Source organism: Amblyomma maculatum, chromosome 2 (assembly GCF_055883805.1).
Source record: "Amblyomma maculatum isolate TAMU_Amacu chromosome 2, ASM5588380v1, whole genome shotgun sequence".
Lineage (NCBI taxonomy): Eukaryota > Metazoa > Arthropoda > Arachnida > Ixodida > Ixodidae > Amblyomma > Amblyomma maculatum.
The window spans coordinates 216834999-216849848 of NC_139345.1; the positions used below are offsets into that span (position 1 = coordinate 216834999).

The window sequence follows — 14850 nt, forward strand, 5'->3', positions numbered from 1 at the left end:
ACAATCGAATTAACGTTTATTGAGAGATTTTGATCCAACAAGCTCTGATGAATGGAAATTCTTGCGAGAAGCTTCATGGCTTGCCTCTTCGCTAAATTATTTTTGTATTATTAAAGTAAGCTTGTATTTTTCCAGGACAAGAATAATTTACTATGATTGGCCACAACAGAACGAACCTCGCAAGCGTAAAGCATGAACCACAAGAGCACTGTGCATCATGAAGCGATTTCGGTTTCGGTTTCCCACTCATCTGTGAAAACGGGGTTCGAGTGTGAGGAAACATGGCGACCTTGCTGCGGAGGGCAGTGCGGATCGCCGGAAAAACAGCACTGCAGCGGAACTTGAAGGTGCGATAGCCATATTCAACTGCTTTGCTTTATGTATATTATTTCCCTTGTTAAATCGCTGGGATTTGGGTTCACCACTAGTCCACAAAATGTTTCTGAGGCGGGCTGTTGTCGTGAACAGATGGGTTCGTTCGCCGAGGTCGGCCAGCTTTTTTCAGTTGAAGATTGCTGGATGCTTAAACAGGAAAACAATTCCCGGGCCGAAACGACGGCTTGTTTCTTTGCCGCTTTATAACCGCTTCCGGACTATCCAGGGCACGTTGTGCTTGTGTTACGGTGGCATCAGCGACACCACAAGCGGTCCTGCGATCCTTACCGCAACGCATCGCTTCCAGGCACCGTTACTTGAATGGTCCCTTGTGCCGCCTCTGTATCAGTTTCATGACGGAGTTAGGTAGTAATCAGAATGCCATGTTTGTTTCAAGGTCAAGCAGGATACCTGGACAGGATGGCTACAGCGCCGCAACCTCAACCTCCAGGAGAACGTCAGCATGCAGATCCTTCAGGACAACGGTGTTACTGTGCCCAAGTTCGGCGTGGCTACATCACCCGAAGAGGCGGAAGAAATCGCCCAGCGGCTAGGTATGGCGACCGAGGGTGTATACAGCACTGTGTTCAAGTTTGGATGAGATGAAGTCAGTTGCGTGCTGCGGTGAGACTGCGCAGGACAAGTCGATATGCGGCAGATTAAACGCGAAAAACAGTCTGTATGCATGGTGGGTAAAAGCGCGAGAAGACGACAGCAGGACAAAGAACCGCAAGGACGAGCGCTAACTCTCGAGGTATAATTAGAAGACCATGAAAATATTGAACAAAAGAACAGCAAAGCGAGAATCTTAACAAAAAATCGCCTTCCTGCAGAAGTTAGAAAAGATAAAGTGACGCACTTAATATTACACTGATAACCGAATGAAGATGCTGAAAATTCAAATTTCTTGGCTTCTATCAGTAAATAATCGTCACTATTTCAAACAAAGTTGTGCATTTGACCCACATGTGCAGCAATGCTTTCCAGATTATCAACTGAAGCCCCGTCTAGCAAGGCTGGGTCACCCAAGGTGAATAGGGAGCAGCAGAGATTTGCAGTGATTTTGTGTGTTCACAAAATGTCATGTGATGGCATCTTCCTCTTAATTTCTTTCATGGTGACATGGCTTTTAGGTACTCCGGACGTTGTGATCAAGGCGCTGGTCCTGGCAGGGGGCCGTGGCAAGGGCACCTTTGACAGTGGGCTGAAGGGTGGCGTCAAGATGGCTTTTTCACCAAGCGAAGCAAAGAAGCTGGCGGCCCAGATGATTGGTTATACACTGCGCACCAAGCAGACGGGCGAGCGAGGCATACGGGTGGACAAGGTGATGGTCACCGAGCGCCTCTACAACCGCCGCGAGTACTACTTTGCCCTCATGATGGAGCGCGAGTACAATGTGAGTCCTCACCGTTTCATACTGCCTGGTTTGCTCTCTCAGCTGTGCATTTGGGCAGCTGGTGGAAGCCCCGGCATCTGCGTTGTGGCCGAGGGCATACTATTGGCATCAAATGAAATGTGAACAGGGGAGCACGTGGAAAAAGGTCCTGCTTGGGCAGTCTTTCCTTTGTGTGTTTGTTTTCTCGTTTTGCCACTGGAATGTCACATTCATTCTTTCCAAAGATGGTCACTTGTGCGGTGTGGTTTCAGAGTGCAAAAGATTGCTACTGCTATCTATTGATGGGTTTCCTTTCTGCTGCACAGTTCTGGCAGGATTGAGCATATCTGTTCATCTATTAGGAGCCAGCAGCTTGGTCAGCGTGGTGATGGTATGTTTCCTGTGTGACTGCCATTTCTTTTTTTTCTTTTTTTTTTCTGGCAACAAATGGTTGTCTGTGTGTACACAGAGAGCCGTTGATGCAGCATCACTGCTTGGACAGAGTGCCCCCTGAGGGATTTCTTCCCACATTCTCTCTTGTGGTGTGCTAGGGCTGGTCTAAAGACTGATGAAAGGAGACTTAAGGTACCGAAAAGTTTACTTGATGGCACAGTTTAGTGACTTTTTGTGAAATGTGAAATATTATCATATTAGGTGGAAAATTTAACTCTCAGGACTTCATTTCTACAGATCTGTGCAGTAAAAAAATGCCAAAATTATGCAGGCTAAGTTTGTTAATGTGTGTGACATTGTTGGATCTTTCTACGATATAAGCACTACTTGATGAATTTAGAATCTGATATAAGGCCTAATTTGCTTGCTCTTGTAATGAATGCAATAGGTGTATACAAAACCGTTTTCCCCTCTTTTTTTTTTTCCTTTGTGATGTCTAGCTACAATCCTCACATTGTGAGTTTTGGTAATTTCGAAATGAGAAGCTTTCAGGATCGATAATTTCCCCTCAAATGCAATGGCCGGCCTTGGCTGCTGTGACAGGATGGCAGCGTAGATGGTGCTGTGCGCAGGGCCCCGTGATCGTGGCATCATCCCAAGGTGGGGTCAACATCGAGGAGGTGGCCAAGGAGAACCCCGAGGCTATCCTCAAGCTCCCTATTGACATCACCCAGGGCATCGATAGAGCGCGCACTGCCGAGCTGGTCCAGGGACTCGGCTTCCACCCGGCCGCTGTCGATGGGGTATGTATAGTATCTCCCTCTCTGAGCCCTGTCTCTCACTACCCTGCCTCAGGAATTTCCACTTCAGACCCACCTAAACTCAAGAACTGATTGAACTTGCATTGGCTAGCATTCACTGCGGGACAGTCATGACCGCTCAGACTCTCATGGCGGGAATCGGACTATAGAATTCAAGTATAAATTTACTTGGACACAAGGGCTTCTGCAGAACATTTTGTGAGAAAGAAAGGGGATGGGGGGCTCCAATTACTTATAGAGTGCACAGGGGTGTAGTACAAGACCACCAAAACGGCACTCTTTGCAATCGAAACTATATAGATCAAACAAAAACTATAAATAGAAAATTAGTGCCGGAAATAGGTAATATAATGCTGGGCATTGGATTTTATTTATGAGCAAAGCACTGAACTTGGCCTTTGATGACAGTTTCTGGTGGCCTATGGTCACTGCTTCAATCATGGAGTGCAGAAAACAGTAATATCTTCTAATAACCATAGCACTTTCTAGTTGATATGAAAGCAGTGTTGCTTTTTATCAAAGGCTTCACTGACAGAATGTCAACTTTAGTAAAATATGACGAGAACACTTCTGAAAGAAAAGGTTATAGAGTACTTTACTGAGATGTGGTAATGTGGTGGGATACGCCCACAATGGCACCATTTGAAAACTTCTTTTATGTAATTTTCAGTGCCAAATTGAGATTAAAAATCCTTTTCTTTGTTATTACAGTGCCCCATTCTTATAATGAGAGGCTTTCTGCATTTCTGCCATAATTGCAGGACACATTTTGTTTAGTTTGTGGGAAAACAGCGCGGAACTACAGGACAAGCTTAAACAAGGGAATTGCGCTAAAAAAGACACGGGTGAGAAGAGGACATGGACGGGTGCAAACTCGCAACTGATTTTTTTCTGAAAGAACACAAATATATATGCCTTGAAGCTTATCCAATCATTGCCTAAGCACACATGCCAGGAAAGTTTTCTCTTTCTTATACAATTTGATAGTATAATTGCTTACATATTCATCACCTGACTTATCAATGAAAAAAGCCTCTGCGAGTTCACATGCCATCTGGTTACGACTGTGCCTTGAGATTTTGGTTCTAGCCAGCAAAGGCCTGCATGCTTTATGTGGCTTAGCCAAAGGGCATGCGCCGAAATGTAAGGGCAAATTCGGCCCGTTATTCATAGAAAGCCGATGTTCCCTTAGTCGCTCATTTATACAACGGCCCGTGTGGCCAATGTAAACTTTTCCTCATGTCAGGGGAATTTCATATACAGCCCCGACAGAACATCTGACAAACTGGGTGGCAAGACGCTTCGTGCAGTCTCGCACGCATTCCTCGCCGGAGACAATCCGGGGGCACAAAGAGTCCAACTTGCGCGGGGCAGAAAATACCACCGGCACACCGTAGCGATTCGCTTACATTCTTCAGGTTGTGGGACACCCTATGGACATAGGGGACAACCGCCGGTCTGGTCTTCGGTTGACCGCCACCTTCTTGAGGTGTTCTAGCTTTCAAATTTTGCAGAAGCTTCTCTGCTACAGCAGCCACGACTGAAACAGGAAAACCAGCTTTCTGTAACCTGCCAACCTGATTTTTGAGGCTGTCATTTACCAGGTGAACACATGATTTCTCCAAGGCTTCTTTCAAGCACAGCATAACAATGGCGCGTTTTACCGTCTTAGAATTTCCAGACTCAAATGGCAACAGGTCTTTCTGGGCTCGTGGTGAGTACATCCAACACGTGTGATCTGGTGTTAAAGAGATGTTAATATCTAAAAACTGTAATCTATCTTGTTCAGGTAATTCATGGGATATGATTGGATAAGCTTCAAGGTATATATATTTGTGTCCTTCCGAAAAAAAAAACAGTCGCGAGTTAGCGCCCGTCCATGTCCTCTTCTCGTCCGTGTCTTTTTTAGCGCAATGTAGCCCAACAACATGCTCTCTTAACTTACACGACAAGGCACAATTGCTGACTGACAAAAGACAGCACTTGTATCTTGTCCCATAGTTTTGCGCTCTTTTTCCACAAATGGATAACCAACTTGCCCGCTGTCCAGGTTTGTTTAGTCGTTGCTCCACCTGGTGTACTCCGTGCTTTGATGGAAAGTTTGCGGGCCACGTGGAGTTGACTTTGCCATTCACAAGTTTCAAAGGTGTTTGTAATGAAGCTGTACTAGCATTACTAGTAGTAATTGATTTTTTTCATATGGGGACAAGAAGCATTCTGTCACAAATGAGTGCATGACCGTTTTTCTGCACCAATCTGGCGCTGTAGCTGATATCACCGTAACAACAGTGGCCCCTCTCATGCAGTGCCTCTTTGTTGACGTAGGCGGTGTCACTGATTGAGAACCTGTACAACGTGTTCCTCAAGTACGATGCCACATTGCTTGAGATCAACCCTCTCATTGAGGACAACAACAACAAAGGTGGGTGCAGGGACTCTTATCTGCATGTAAGATATCTCGTCACTGTAGGGTCTCCCAAGGCCTCCCTTTGTCCTCCACCTTTCATTGTCGTCATCATCATCATCATACCTACTGCAGCGCGAAGGCCTCTTCCATATTTCTCCAATCCGCCTTTTGCGGGAGGATGTGGCGCCATCATGCGGGAGCGGGCGAGAAACACATTGGATGGCAGAGTAGCAGACGACGCGAAAGCGCACCATACAAAATGGCAACGCCAACGCAGGTAGAAAGCGAAAGCTCCCCCCTTTTTTGGCCTCGGGGCGGAAAGTAGTGACTGATAGCAAGTATATCATGTTCACGCAGTATGGGGGAATGTTACAGCGTTCTCACAATCCACTCATAACGCACACATATACTGTCTTCGTATTGTAAGAGCGTGTAGCACGGGTCAAGTTAACTTTCTGATATATATGGATGACGTGGCGTTCCAGACGGTCCGTTGATCCGGGGACACGTTGCAGGAAACGGACGGGACAACTTTTCGAGCGCTACGGGCACTTTATTGAACGGGTCAAAAACACATTTTGCTTTCGCGAACCTAGTTCGCGGCTTCCTGCCACCAGTCGTAAGTCGGCAGTCAGTCTGTCTACCCGTCTGTCTGTTTTCTCCCCAAACACCCGTCTTAAGTAATACATTTTCAACATCCTGGTGACCAACCTCGTGGCCAATCGGAGGAAAAGAGCTTCTTCGAGCCAATCAGAATGACAAAGCCACATTTTAAATAGCCAATGCAACATCGGCACCTCCGAGATTGGTCCTTCTCAAGCCCCGCGTGCCTCCCACCAATCGTTCGCCCTTTTCCCCTGTGGAGACGACGCACAGATAATCTCTCAAAATCAGGGGCGAGACAAAACAAATTAGCAAAGAAATTAGAAACGGCACCCCCGGCTCGCGCAGCGCAGCCAGAAACACGAGACCGCTGGTGTGTAAACATCGCGCTCGCTTCTCGAGCGACCATTCGTTTTCGTGTTTTGTTTTGACAGCTTACGGTTGCGTCGGTGCCGTCCCGTCGGTAATGCGCTGAGCAGGGAAGTCATACACCTTCGCCCGTTATTGGTCTGAGCTGACAGGTTAAACGACGGCACGGTTCGCTCTCTGCAGTCTCCTCATCGCTGGCACGCTTGACTTGTACGGATCTGTCTTTGAAACTGAAACAACGTGTGCTACCCGTAAGACGACCGTGGGTTTCCCACGCGGCTGCAACAGCAACCAGCACACTCCTCCGGTGGCACAGGCCAAATGTCACTGCAGCGTGCACATTTGCAGGCCCCTTGAGTGGTACGAGCGGCAGATGCGGCGCAGGGTGTTTTCCCAGAGAGTCATAATTCCCGCGTCTGGCGCCGAGATGCCTATTCTGTCTCACGGTTCGACCATCACATCCCAAGGTCTCAGCCCCGAACTCCCGGTCAAATAACTTTTCCTCGCGTATTTCAAGTTCAACGGGCGCCCGGACGCGTACTCATGAAAAACCCCTGACAACAAAGTTAACAATCAGAAAGAAAAGACAAACAGAAGTGAGCCGGCTGTTTTGGAGTGTTCCCCTCCTCCACAACAGCCCAGCAACTTAACAGGCCGTGTTCGACGTGACAGAATGAGACGCTCTCAGCATGCAGGTTCTCGGCAGACAGGAGAGTGCGGAGGCAGAGAGAGAGAGAGAGGGGGGGGGGGGGGGGGGATCGCAAATGGCAAAGCAGCTAGTGGTTTGTTGATGCTGCAGAGCTAGGTGGAATCGTCTCCTGTGACTTAGAGCGGCGCATATGCGCAGGGTGTCTTGAGTTACCGAGCACAATGCGGTCACCGCGGCGCCGGCATGGTGCAATGGGCGTCGCTTCCTCCTCGCGTCATCTACAAGCGTGCAGCTATAGGATTTCATCTACGAAGCTCGGCAGAGAGGCACTTATACACACCCCCTGAAAAGGGCATTGTCCTGGCCGGAATGCACACTTGCAGGAAACGCGCGGCAACGGATGATTCAGTGCTGTAGCTGGTTTCTGCCCTCAGGAGTCAGAACAGATGTGGTCGCAGTGGTGAAAAAGTTCTCCGTGCAGAAGGAATGGTCATTCTGTTGCGAAAGGATCCACAACCTTTCTGCCTCCGCCACGATTTCTGCGGAATCAACGGCTTGGTGACACATGTGCATCTCCTACATATCGGATGCGCATCTCGGTCAGGAACCAACGCTGTTTTACGTCCAGAGCGATCCACTCTGCAAGTGAACGAGCATGAACCCTGCAGGAGACTCATTTGTGCCAGGCAGTTTCCTTGCCGTTGCAAAGGGTTGGACGAAGACGACGATTATCAAGCTCCCCAGTGAAGTGCATCAGATTGCGTACTCCGAAGGAACAAATTACGAATGCTTTGGCGAGCACGAAGGCGAGCCTGTAAGGTAAAAAAAAATACTGTACGTCGTGCAAAAGTGTCAAGTGCGTCATATGTTCCGAGCGGCAAAAGCACAGATACTACAGGTATGTATGCATCTAAAGGAAATATGCATGATGAAAAGTACCTACTGGAGTTTGCACCCAGCCTGTAACGCACCAGTGATAGCTGCAATGAGGATTTCTTCGGTGCGCGTTTGCTTTAGTTGCGTCGGGGCGTGATGGCGATGTATTTTATCGTTCTTTTCTTTATGTGCGAAAAGGCTAGGTAGCTTAATATCACAGGCAGCCGTGTGCGCTAGGCCGTAATATTTAGCATGTTTTATCGTGACTGCCACCTGACTAACAAGAAAAAAAAAAAACGTTTTAATGCACTGCCGTTCGCGAGCCGAGTAGTTGAGCTGGTCATGAGGCTCGCGAACGGCAGTGCATTAAAACGTTTTTTTTTTCTTGTTAGTCAGGTGGCAGTCACGATAAAACATGCTAAATATTACGGCCTAGCGCACACGGCTGCCTGTGATATTAAGCTACCCGGCCCCTTCGCACATAAAGAAAACAAACGACAAAATACATCGCCATATCAGGCTCCGTCACACATAAAGCAAACACGCGCCGAAGAAATGCTCATTGCGGCTATCACTGGTGGGTTACAGGCTTGGTGCAAACTCCGGTAGATACTTTTCATCATGCACATTTCCTTTAGATGCATACATACCTGTAACGAAGTGTTTTTCGCACAGTCAGGAGTACGCAGTTGGTTGCTAAGGTCGGCCATTCACATCTTGACGCTTGGTGGCCCTAATTCAAGCTTCACGTCGTTGTTGGTCGCAGCTCGCCGAAGGAAACCTGAAAAACCGCTTCTTGCATCCTGGCACGCCTAGAGAGTGGCAACCGTATGCGGCAGATATGGTTGGCATCGCTTTGCCAAGCCTGTGACGGTCACCGTGCCGCCCGGTGCCGCCAATCCCCGTGCACTGGCGGCGCCGAGAAACGCCGTCAACGCCGTCCAATGTGTTTCCATCGGTTGCCGCTACGACTTCGCGCATGCGCAGAAAACTCGCGCAAGAGGCGGATTAACCCGGTTCTTTACTAGCTGCATCCACTTGGCCCCTGCGAACTTCTTAACCTCATCCACCCACCTAACTTTCTGCCGCCCCCTGCTACGCTTTCCTTTCCTTGGAACCCAATTTGTTACCTTATGCGACCATCAGTTGTCTTCTCTATGCACTACATGCCCTGCCCATGCCATTTCTTTCTCTTGAGTTCCACTAGAATGTCATCAACTCAAGTTATTTCTCTGACCTACTCTGCGTGCTTCCTATCTCATAACGTTACACCTACTATTTTTCGTTTCATAGCTCTCTCCATTGTCCTCAACTTAAGTAAAACCCTTTTGTTAGCCACCACGTTTCAGCCACATAGGTGAGTACAAGTAAAATGCAACTTTTGTACAATTTTCTCTTGAGCGATACCAATAAGCTGCTAGTCACAACCTGCAAATACTTTCCAAATACACTCCATCCTAATCTTATTGACCTAGTTATTTCCCTTTCATGTTCTGGATCTGTGGTTACTACCTGTCTTAAGCATATTCGCCTACAACTTCCAGGGCTTCGCTACTTATTGTGAACTTCTGTTCCTTCCCGAGTCTGTTGAACATTACCTTAGTCCTCTGCATATTGATTTTCAAGCCTACCTTTCTACTTTTCCTGTCTAGGTCATCAATCATTCTTTGCTGTTCATTCCCTGAGTTACTTAGCAAGGCAATGTTATCACCGAATTGCAGATTACTGAGGTATTCTCTATCAACACTTATCCCTAAATGCTCCCATTCCAAGTCTCTGAATACTTCCTCTAAGCAAGCTGTGAATAGTACTGGGGAGATGAGATTGTCTCCTTGCCTAACACCTTTCTTTATGGGAATTTTGTTACTTTCTTTATGCAGAACTATGGTTGCTGTGCAGCCACTATATATATCTTCCAGTACTTTCACGTACAGCTCGTCTACACCCTGATTTCGCAATGCCTGTATGACTGTCGAGGTTTCTACAGTCAAATGCTTTTTCCTAATCAATGAATGCTATGTATAAGGGCTCGCTATATTCCGGCTATTTTTCTATCACTTGGTTAATGATATGGATGTGATTGATAGTACAGTACCCTTTCCGAAAACCTGCTTGTTCTTTTGCTTGATTGCCCTGATTCTGTTAGCGATTACCTTAGTAAACACCTTATACGTTACAGATAGCAAGCTGATTGGTCTGTAATACAGTCGAACCCGGATATATCGAACTCGAAGGGGATCGCGAAATAGTTCGATATATCGATAATTCGATATACAGAAATCGGTTTGTGACGGCACTTACGATGCGAAAAAACGATACCGTATTTGTCGCGTAATCAACCCACTCGCATAATGAACCCACCCTCCACTTTTGCACCCGAGAATTTGAAAGAAAAAAAAAAATGCGTTAAGGCCAGCTCGCTCACATGCAAGCGACTGAGCGATCTTAGCGACGAGCGGCAGCGACAGAGCGAAAATTTTCAAACTTGTTGGAACTGCGGCCCTCTCGCCGCTCGAGCCACCGCGGCAGCTCAAAACAAAGTTTCTGTGTCGCCGCGGCTGCAGAAATCGCGAGCATTTTCGCGTGCATGTCGATGGCGCGCGTCAGTCCGTTGTCGTCTCATCCACAGCTCATTGGCAGCGTGCCAAGATGCTGCGCAGCGATAACATCGGTGCACGTTTATCTTTTGATAGCTCCTGCGGTGGCGGGGAGCGAACTTGGCAGAGTGCCCGTGATGGCTTGATTGCACAAGCCTGGTTCGATTTATCACGCCGCGCTTGGGGCGGGCGTCATGATCGCAGCAGCTGACCGCGTGCTTTCGCTGATTCATACATGCAAGGATAAACGATAAAAAAAAATAAACATCTCCGCAAAAAAAATAAACAAAAATAACCCTGCCGTTTTTTAACGTCCGCAGCCGCCATATCTTACGCTATGCCGCGCGTACAGCACAACAATAAGAAAGAATGACTCTCGGAAAAAAAACAACAAAAAAACACAGAGCTGCCACTTCTTAACAGCTTCTTAACATACGCAGGCGCCATAGCCACGTCTGCCACCGCGCCGCCCACGCAGAGGGTTCGCAACACACGCTAGAGAAAGCGTCCGACGTCTGTCTGAAAACGGGCTGAGCTGGCTTGGCGCATGCGTTGCGCATGCTGAAGGAGAGAGATAGCTCAGCAAAAGAATGGGCACACCCACGCACATGGCTTGCAAACGTCATGTGTTGGCGCGCGGGAAACGACAACTGCAGATGCGCGCGCCTTTGGGATATGGGCGCGGCGCTGCCCAGACCAGCCGTCGCCGAACTGTCCCCTCTCATTCCTTCCGCGCGTGGCTTGAAAACGTCACGTGGCAAACGGCCAAGAGTGATGCGATCGTCTTTAGGGAAGGCACACTTTTCAGTGCGTGATGCGGAGTTCGATATATCGAACGACCGGTGAAATTGAGTTCGATATATGACGCGGCTTTCCTATACTTTTGCATGGGATTTTCAAGGGGATATTTCGTGAGTTCGATATAACCGAAATTCGATATATCTGGGTTCGATATAACCGAGTTCGACTTTATTTCAAGTCCTTAGCATCCCCTTTCTTATGAATTAAGATAATGTTAGCGTTCTTCCATATGTCCGGTACTGTCGATGACACCTGGCATTGCGTACACAGGGTGGCCAGTTTTCCTAGCTCGATATTCAACCCCCCCCCCCTCCCCCCGCCCCCCTCGTCTTTCAACAAATCTATAGTTACCTTATCCCCTCCTGCTGCTTTCCCCCCTTTTCATAGTTTCTAATGCTTTCTTGACCTCATCCTTCGTCACTGGCAGAATTTCTGACTGCTTGTCGCTACTCTCCATCTCATTGTTTTGACTTCTTTGGCTACTGTAGAGATCAGTATAGAACTCCTCGGCTACTTCGACTATCTTGTCCATATTCGTGATGACTTTGCCTGCCTTGTCCCTTAGAGCATACATCTGACTTTCGCCTGTGCCCAATTTTCTCTTCACTTCTTTAAGGCCGCCCCCTTCTTTATAGCGTTCTCAATTTTCCCCATGTTATACTTCCTTATATCGGCCACTTTGCGCTTATTGATTAGCTTCGATGTCTCTGCCAGTTCTATCCTGTCTGTTGCGTTGGAAGCTTTCAGACTTTCAGGCATTTCTTAATCAAATCTTTCGTCTCAGATAGTTTACTGGTATCCTCTCCAACTATCCTACCTCCTGCTTCTACTGTGCACTCAGTAATGATATCTGTGAAATTATTGTTTATTGCTTCTACGTTAAGGTCATTATCCTCGGTTAAAGCTCAATATTTATTCTGTAGTGAGATCCTGAATTCTTCCCTCCCCCTCACTGCTAATTCATTGATGGACTTCCTTCGTGCTAATCTGCTCAGTTCCCTTTTCAGATCTGGACTAATTCACCACCTTACCATTCTATGGTCACTGCATCGCACCTTTTCGATTACCCCTACATCCTGCATAATGGCAGGGATAGAACACAGTGTAAAGTCAATTCCATTGTTAGTCTCCCCGTTAGGGCTTTTCCATGCCCAGTTCCGGTTCTTCCGTTTGCTGAAGAAGGTATTCATGATTCTTAAGTTATTGTGCTCTGCAAACTCAACTAGTAACTCCCCCCTGCTATTTCTAAAACCAATGCCATAGTCATCACTGCCTGGTCTCCTGCCTTCTTTTTCCCTACCTTGGCATTGAAGTCACCTATTAGTACAGTATACTGCATCCTGCCTTTTCGCAATGCCGATTCTACATCTTCGTAGAAGCTTGAGACTGCCTGGTCATCATGACTACACGTAGATGCATAGGACTGTACAACCTTCAGTTTATATCGCTTATTAAGCTTAATTACGATGCCTGCCTCCCTCTCATTAATGCTATAAAATTCCTCTATATTACCAGCTGTATCCTTATTGGCAAGGAACCCTACTCCCAGTTCTCGTCTCTCCAATAAACCTTGATAACGCAATACATGTGTGCCCTTCAGTATAATGGTAGTATATGCCTCATTTTGCCTCTTAACCTCACTATGCCCTATCACATCCATTTCATACCCTCTAATTCCTCTAACAGCACTGCTAAACTAGTCTCACTAGCTAAGGTTCTAGCATTAAACGTTGCCAGAGTCAGTTTCCAATGGCGGCCTGTCCAGAGCCAGAGATTCTTAGCACCCTTTGCTGCGTTGCAGGCCTGACTGCCACCGTGGTCAGTTGCTTCACAGCCACTGGGGACTAAGGACCGGGAGTTTGTTAGAATATTCATAGGAAGTTGTGGCCGGTTACTACACCAGGGTGGCCAAGTCCTGTTTTGGTGAGGGAGTGTGTTTCTGGAGGTGTTCACCTGACAGGTCACACCCCAAACCTGTTTATGCGATTCCATCGCCACGCAGATTTTTTTTTTTGTTTTTTTGAAGATTTTTCAGTGGGGATTAGCGCAGCATCGGGATTTGAAACACGGTCCTCTTGCACGCGAGGCAGCTGTTCTACCTCTACGCCACTGCGCTAAGGGAAATCAAATCTCAGCCTTCCTGTCCAAGGGCAAAAGTGTGCATATCAACCCAGCCATTGATGAAGAGCTACACTGGTATTCCGAGCAGCTGAGTGCATGTGTACAAACCAATCCGAGGACATTTGAAATCAAGGGGTTTTTTTTTTTTTATTATTATTTGAGAGCCTGTAACCACAAAGAAGGGTGCTTAAGTTGTCATCAGGATTACTGCAAGAGGAGCTGTAAGTAGTAAGGTTGAAAGTTGGCGAGTTGAACCTTATTCATATTGAGGACCAAGGAATAGAAGGACACAACACGAGGGCTTTTTCGCAACTAGAACTTTTATTGGAACCCACAGAATAAATACCCATCACATGAAGCTAAGAACAGAAGGAAACAAACGTGATAGCATCAAGAAAGTGTAGGGCACGATACAGCTGTGGGGTGCTTATCAAACTTAGATAAGGTACAAAAGCAAGGATATTCATGGTCACAATAGCGAACAACAATTACCAAAAAGAAGGATTCGACGGAAGAGATTAGTTCTATGGGAGGTCTAGATGTGCCAGTTCTTGTGTTAAAGAAATCGATGGTGCACTTATGCATCTATTCCATTGTCTTGAAATGTAAAAAGCCTTTGTGAGTTCCTTATGGGTTGACAATATTTCCACTTGCTCATAAAGGGGTTTACATTTTTTCTTGCACATCGGCTTGCATTTCGGCTTGCACTCCGGCTTGGTGAGCTGCTAAATCCTTTCTCTCTGTGAGTTATCCCTGAGGATGTCTGGTATCACCCTGCGTAACAAGGAGGTTGCAAAGCTTGGCAGTAGTGAGGACTGTGCTGGCTCTTGTGGGAAATCTGGGTGGTTTGTAAGGTGGGATTTAAGCCACTGGTAGCCACATGAACGTAGATGTGAACTTAGTTTGGTAGCTTGTAGCCTGCCAGGCAGCAATTTTTCTGGTCTTCACCTGCCTCATTCTTATGGCTCAACTTCACTACAATCTGGCTGCTGCAGATTATGTGAAGTTGAGCCAAAAAAATAACAGCACTGATGAAACAAATGAGAAAACGAGCGCAGAGTACCTATTGCCAGTTGCAGCATTGTGGATGCTTTGCTGACATGACTCATCACCCCCCTGCTTCTATGCTCGCATCCAGTCTTTTGTGGTACAGTGACCAGCTACTTGGTCCAACCTGCCATGATATTACTAAAACTTGATGGTGACATTAGGTGTGGTGCAGAAAATGAGGGCTCCCAGTGGGAAGTTGGCAGCATGCAGTGATACCTGTGCAGTGTACTGCCTGGATGCCAAGTGCCGTTTCGACGACAACGCGGCATTCCGGCAGAAAGAGCTGTTCGACCTGCGGGATTGGGCGCAACAGGACCTGCGTGAGAAAGAGGCCCATGAGAGCAACCTGAACTACATCGCCCTGGACGGGGACATTGGCTGCCTCGGTGAGTGTTCTTCCAGCTACACTTGGG

At 47.2% G+C, this 14850-nt stretch overlaps 1 protein-coding gene across 1 annotated transcript in view; it reads left to right on the forward strand.

Annotated features, from left to right (window-relative positions):
- The first annotated feature begins 193 nt into the window (after positions 1-193).
- Positions 194-14850, forward strand: part of ScsbetaA (Succinyl-coenzyme A synthetase beta subunit, ADP-forming) — a 31976-nt gene continuing 17319 nt past the window's right edge. The window contains exons 1-6 of the mRNA XM_084595744.1: positions 194-347; positions 773-929; positions 1509-1771; positions 2776-2946; positions 5290-5386; positions 14662-14823. Coding sequence (XP_084451870.1) covers positions 282-347; positions 773-929; positions 1509-1771; positions 2776-2946; positions 5290-5386; positions 14662-14823 — 916 coding nt within the window. The 5' untranslated portion in view covers positions 194-281. The remainder of the gene's footprint in view (positions 348-772; positions 930-1508; positions 1772-2775; positions 2947-5289; positions 5387-14661; positions 14824-14850) is intronic.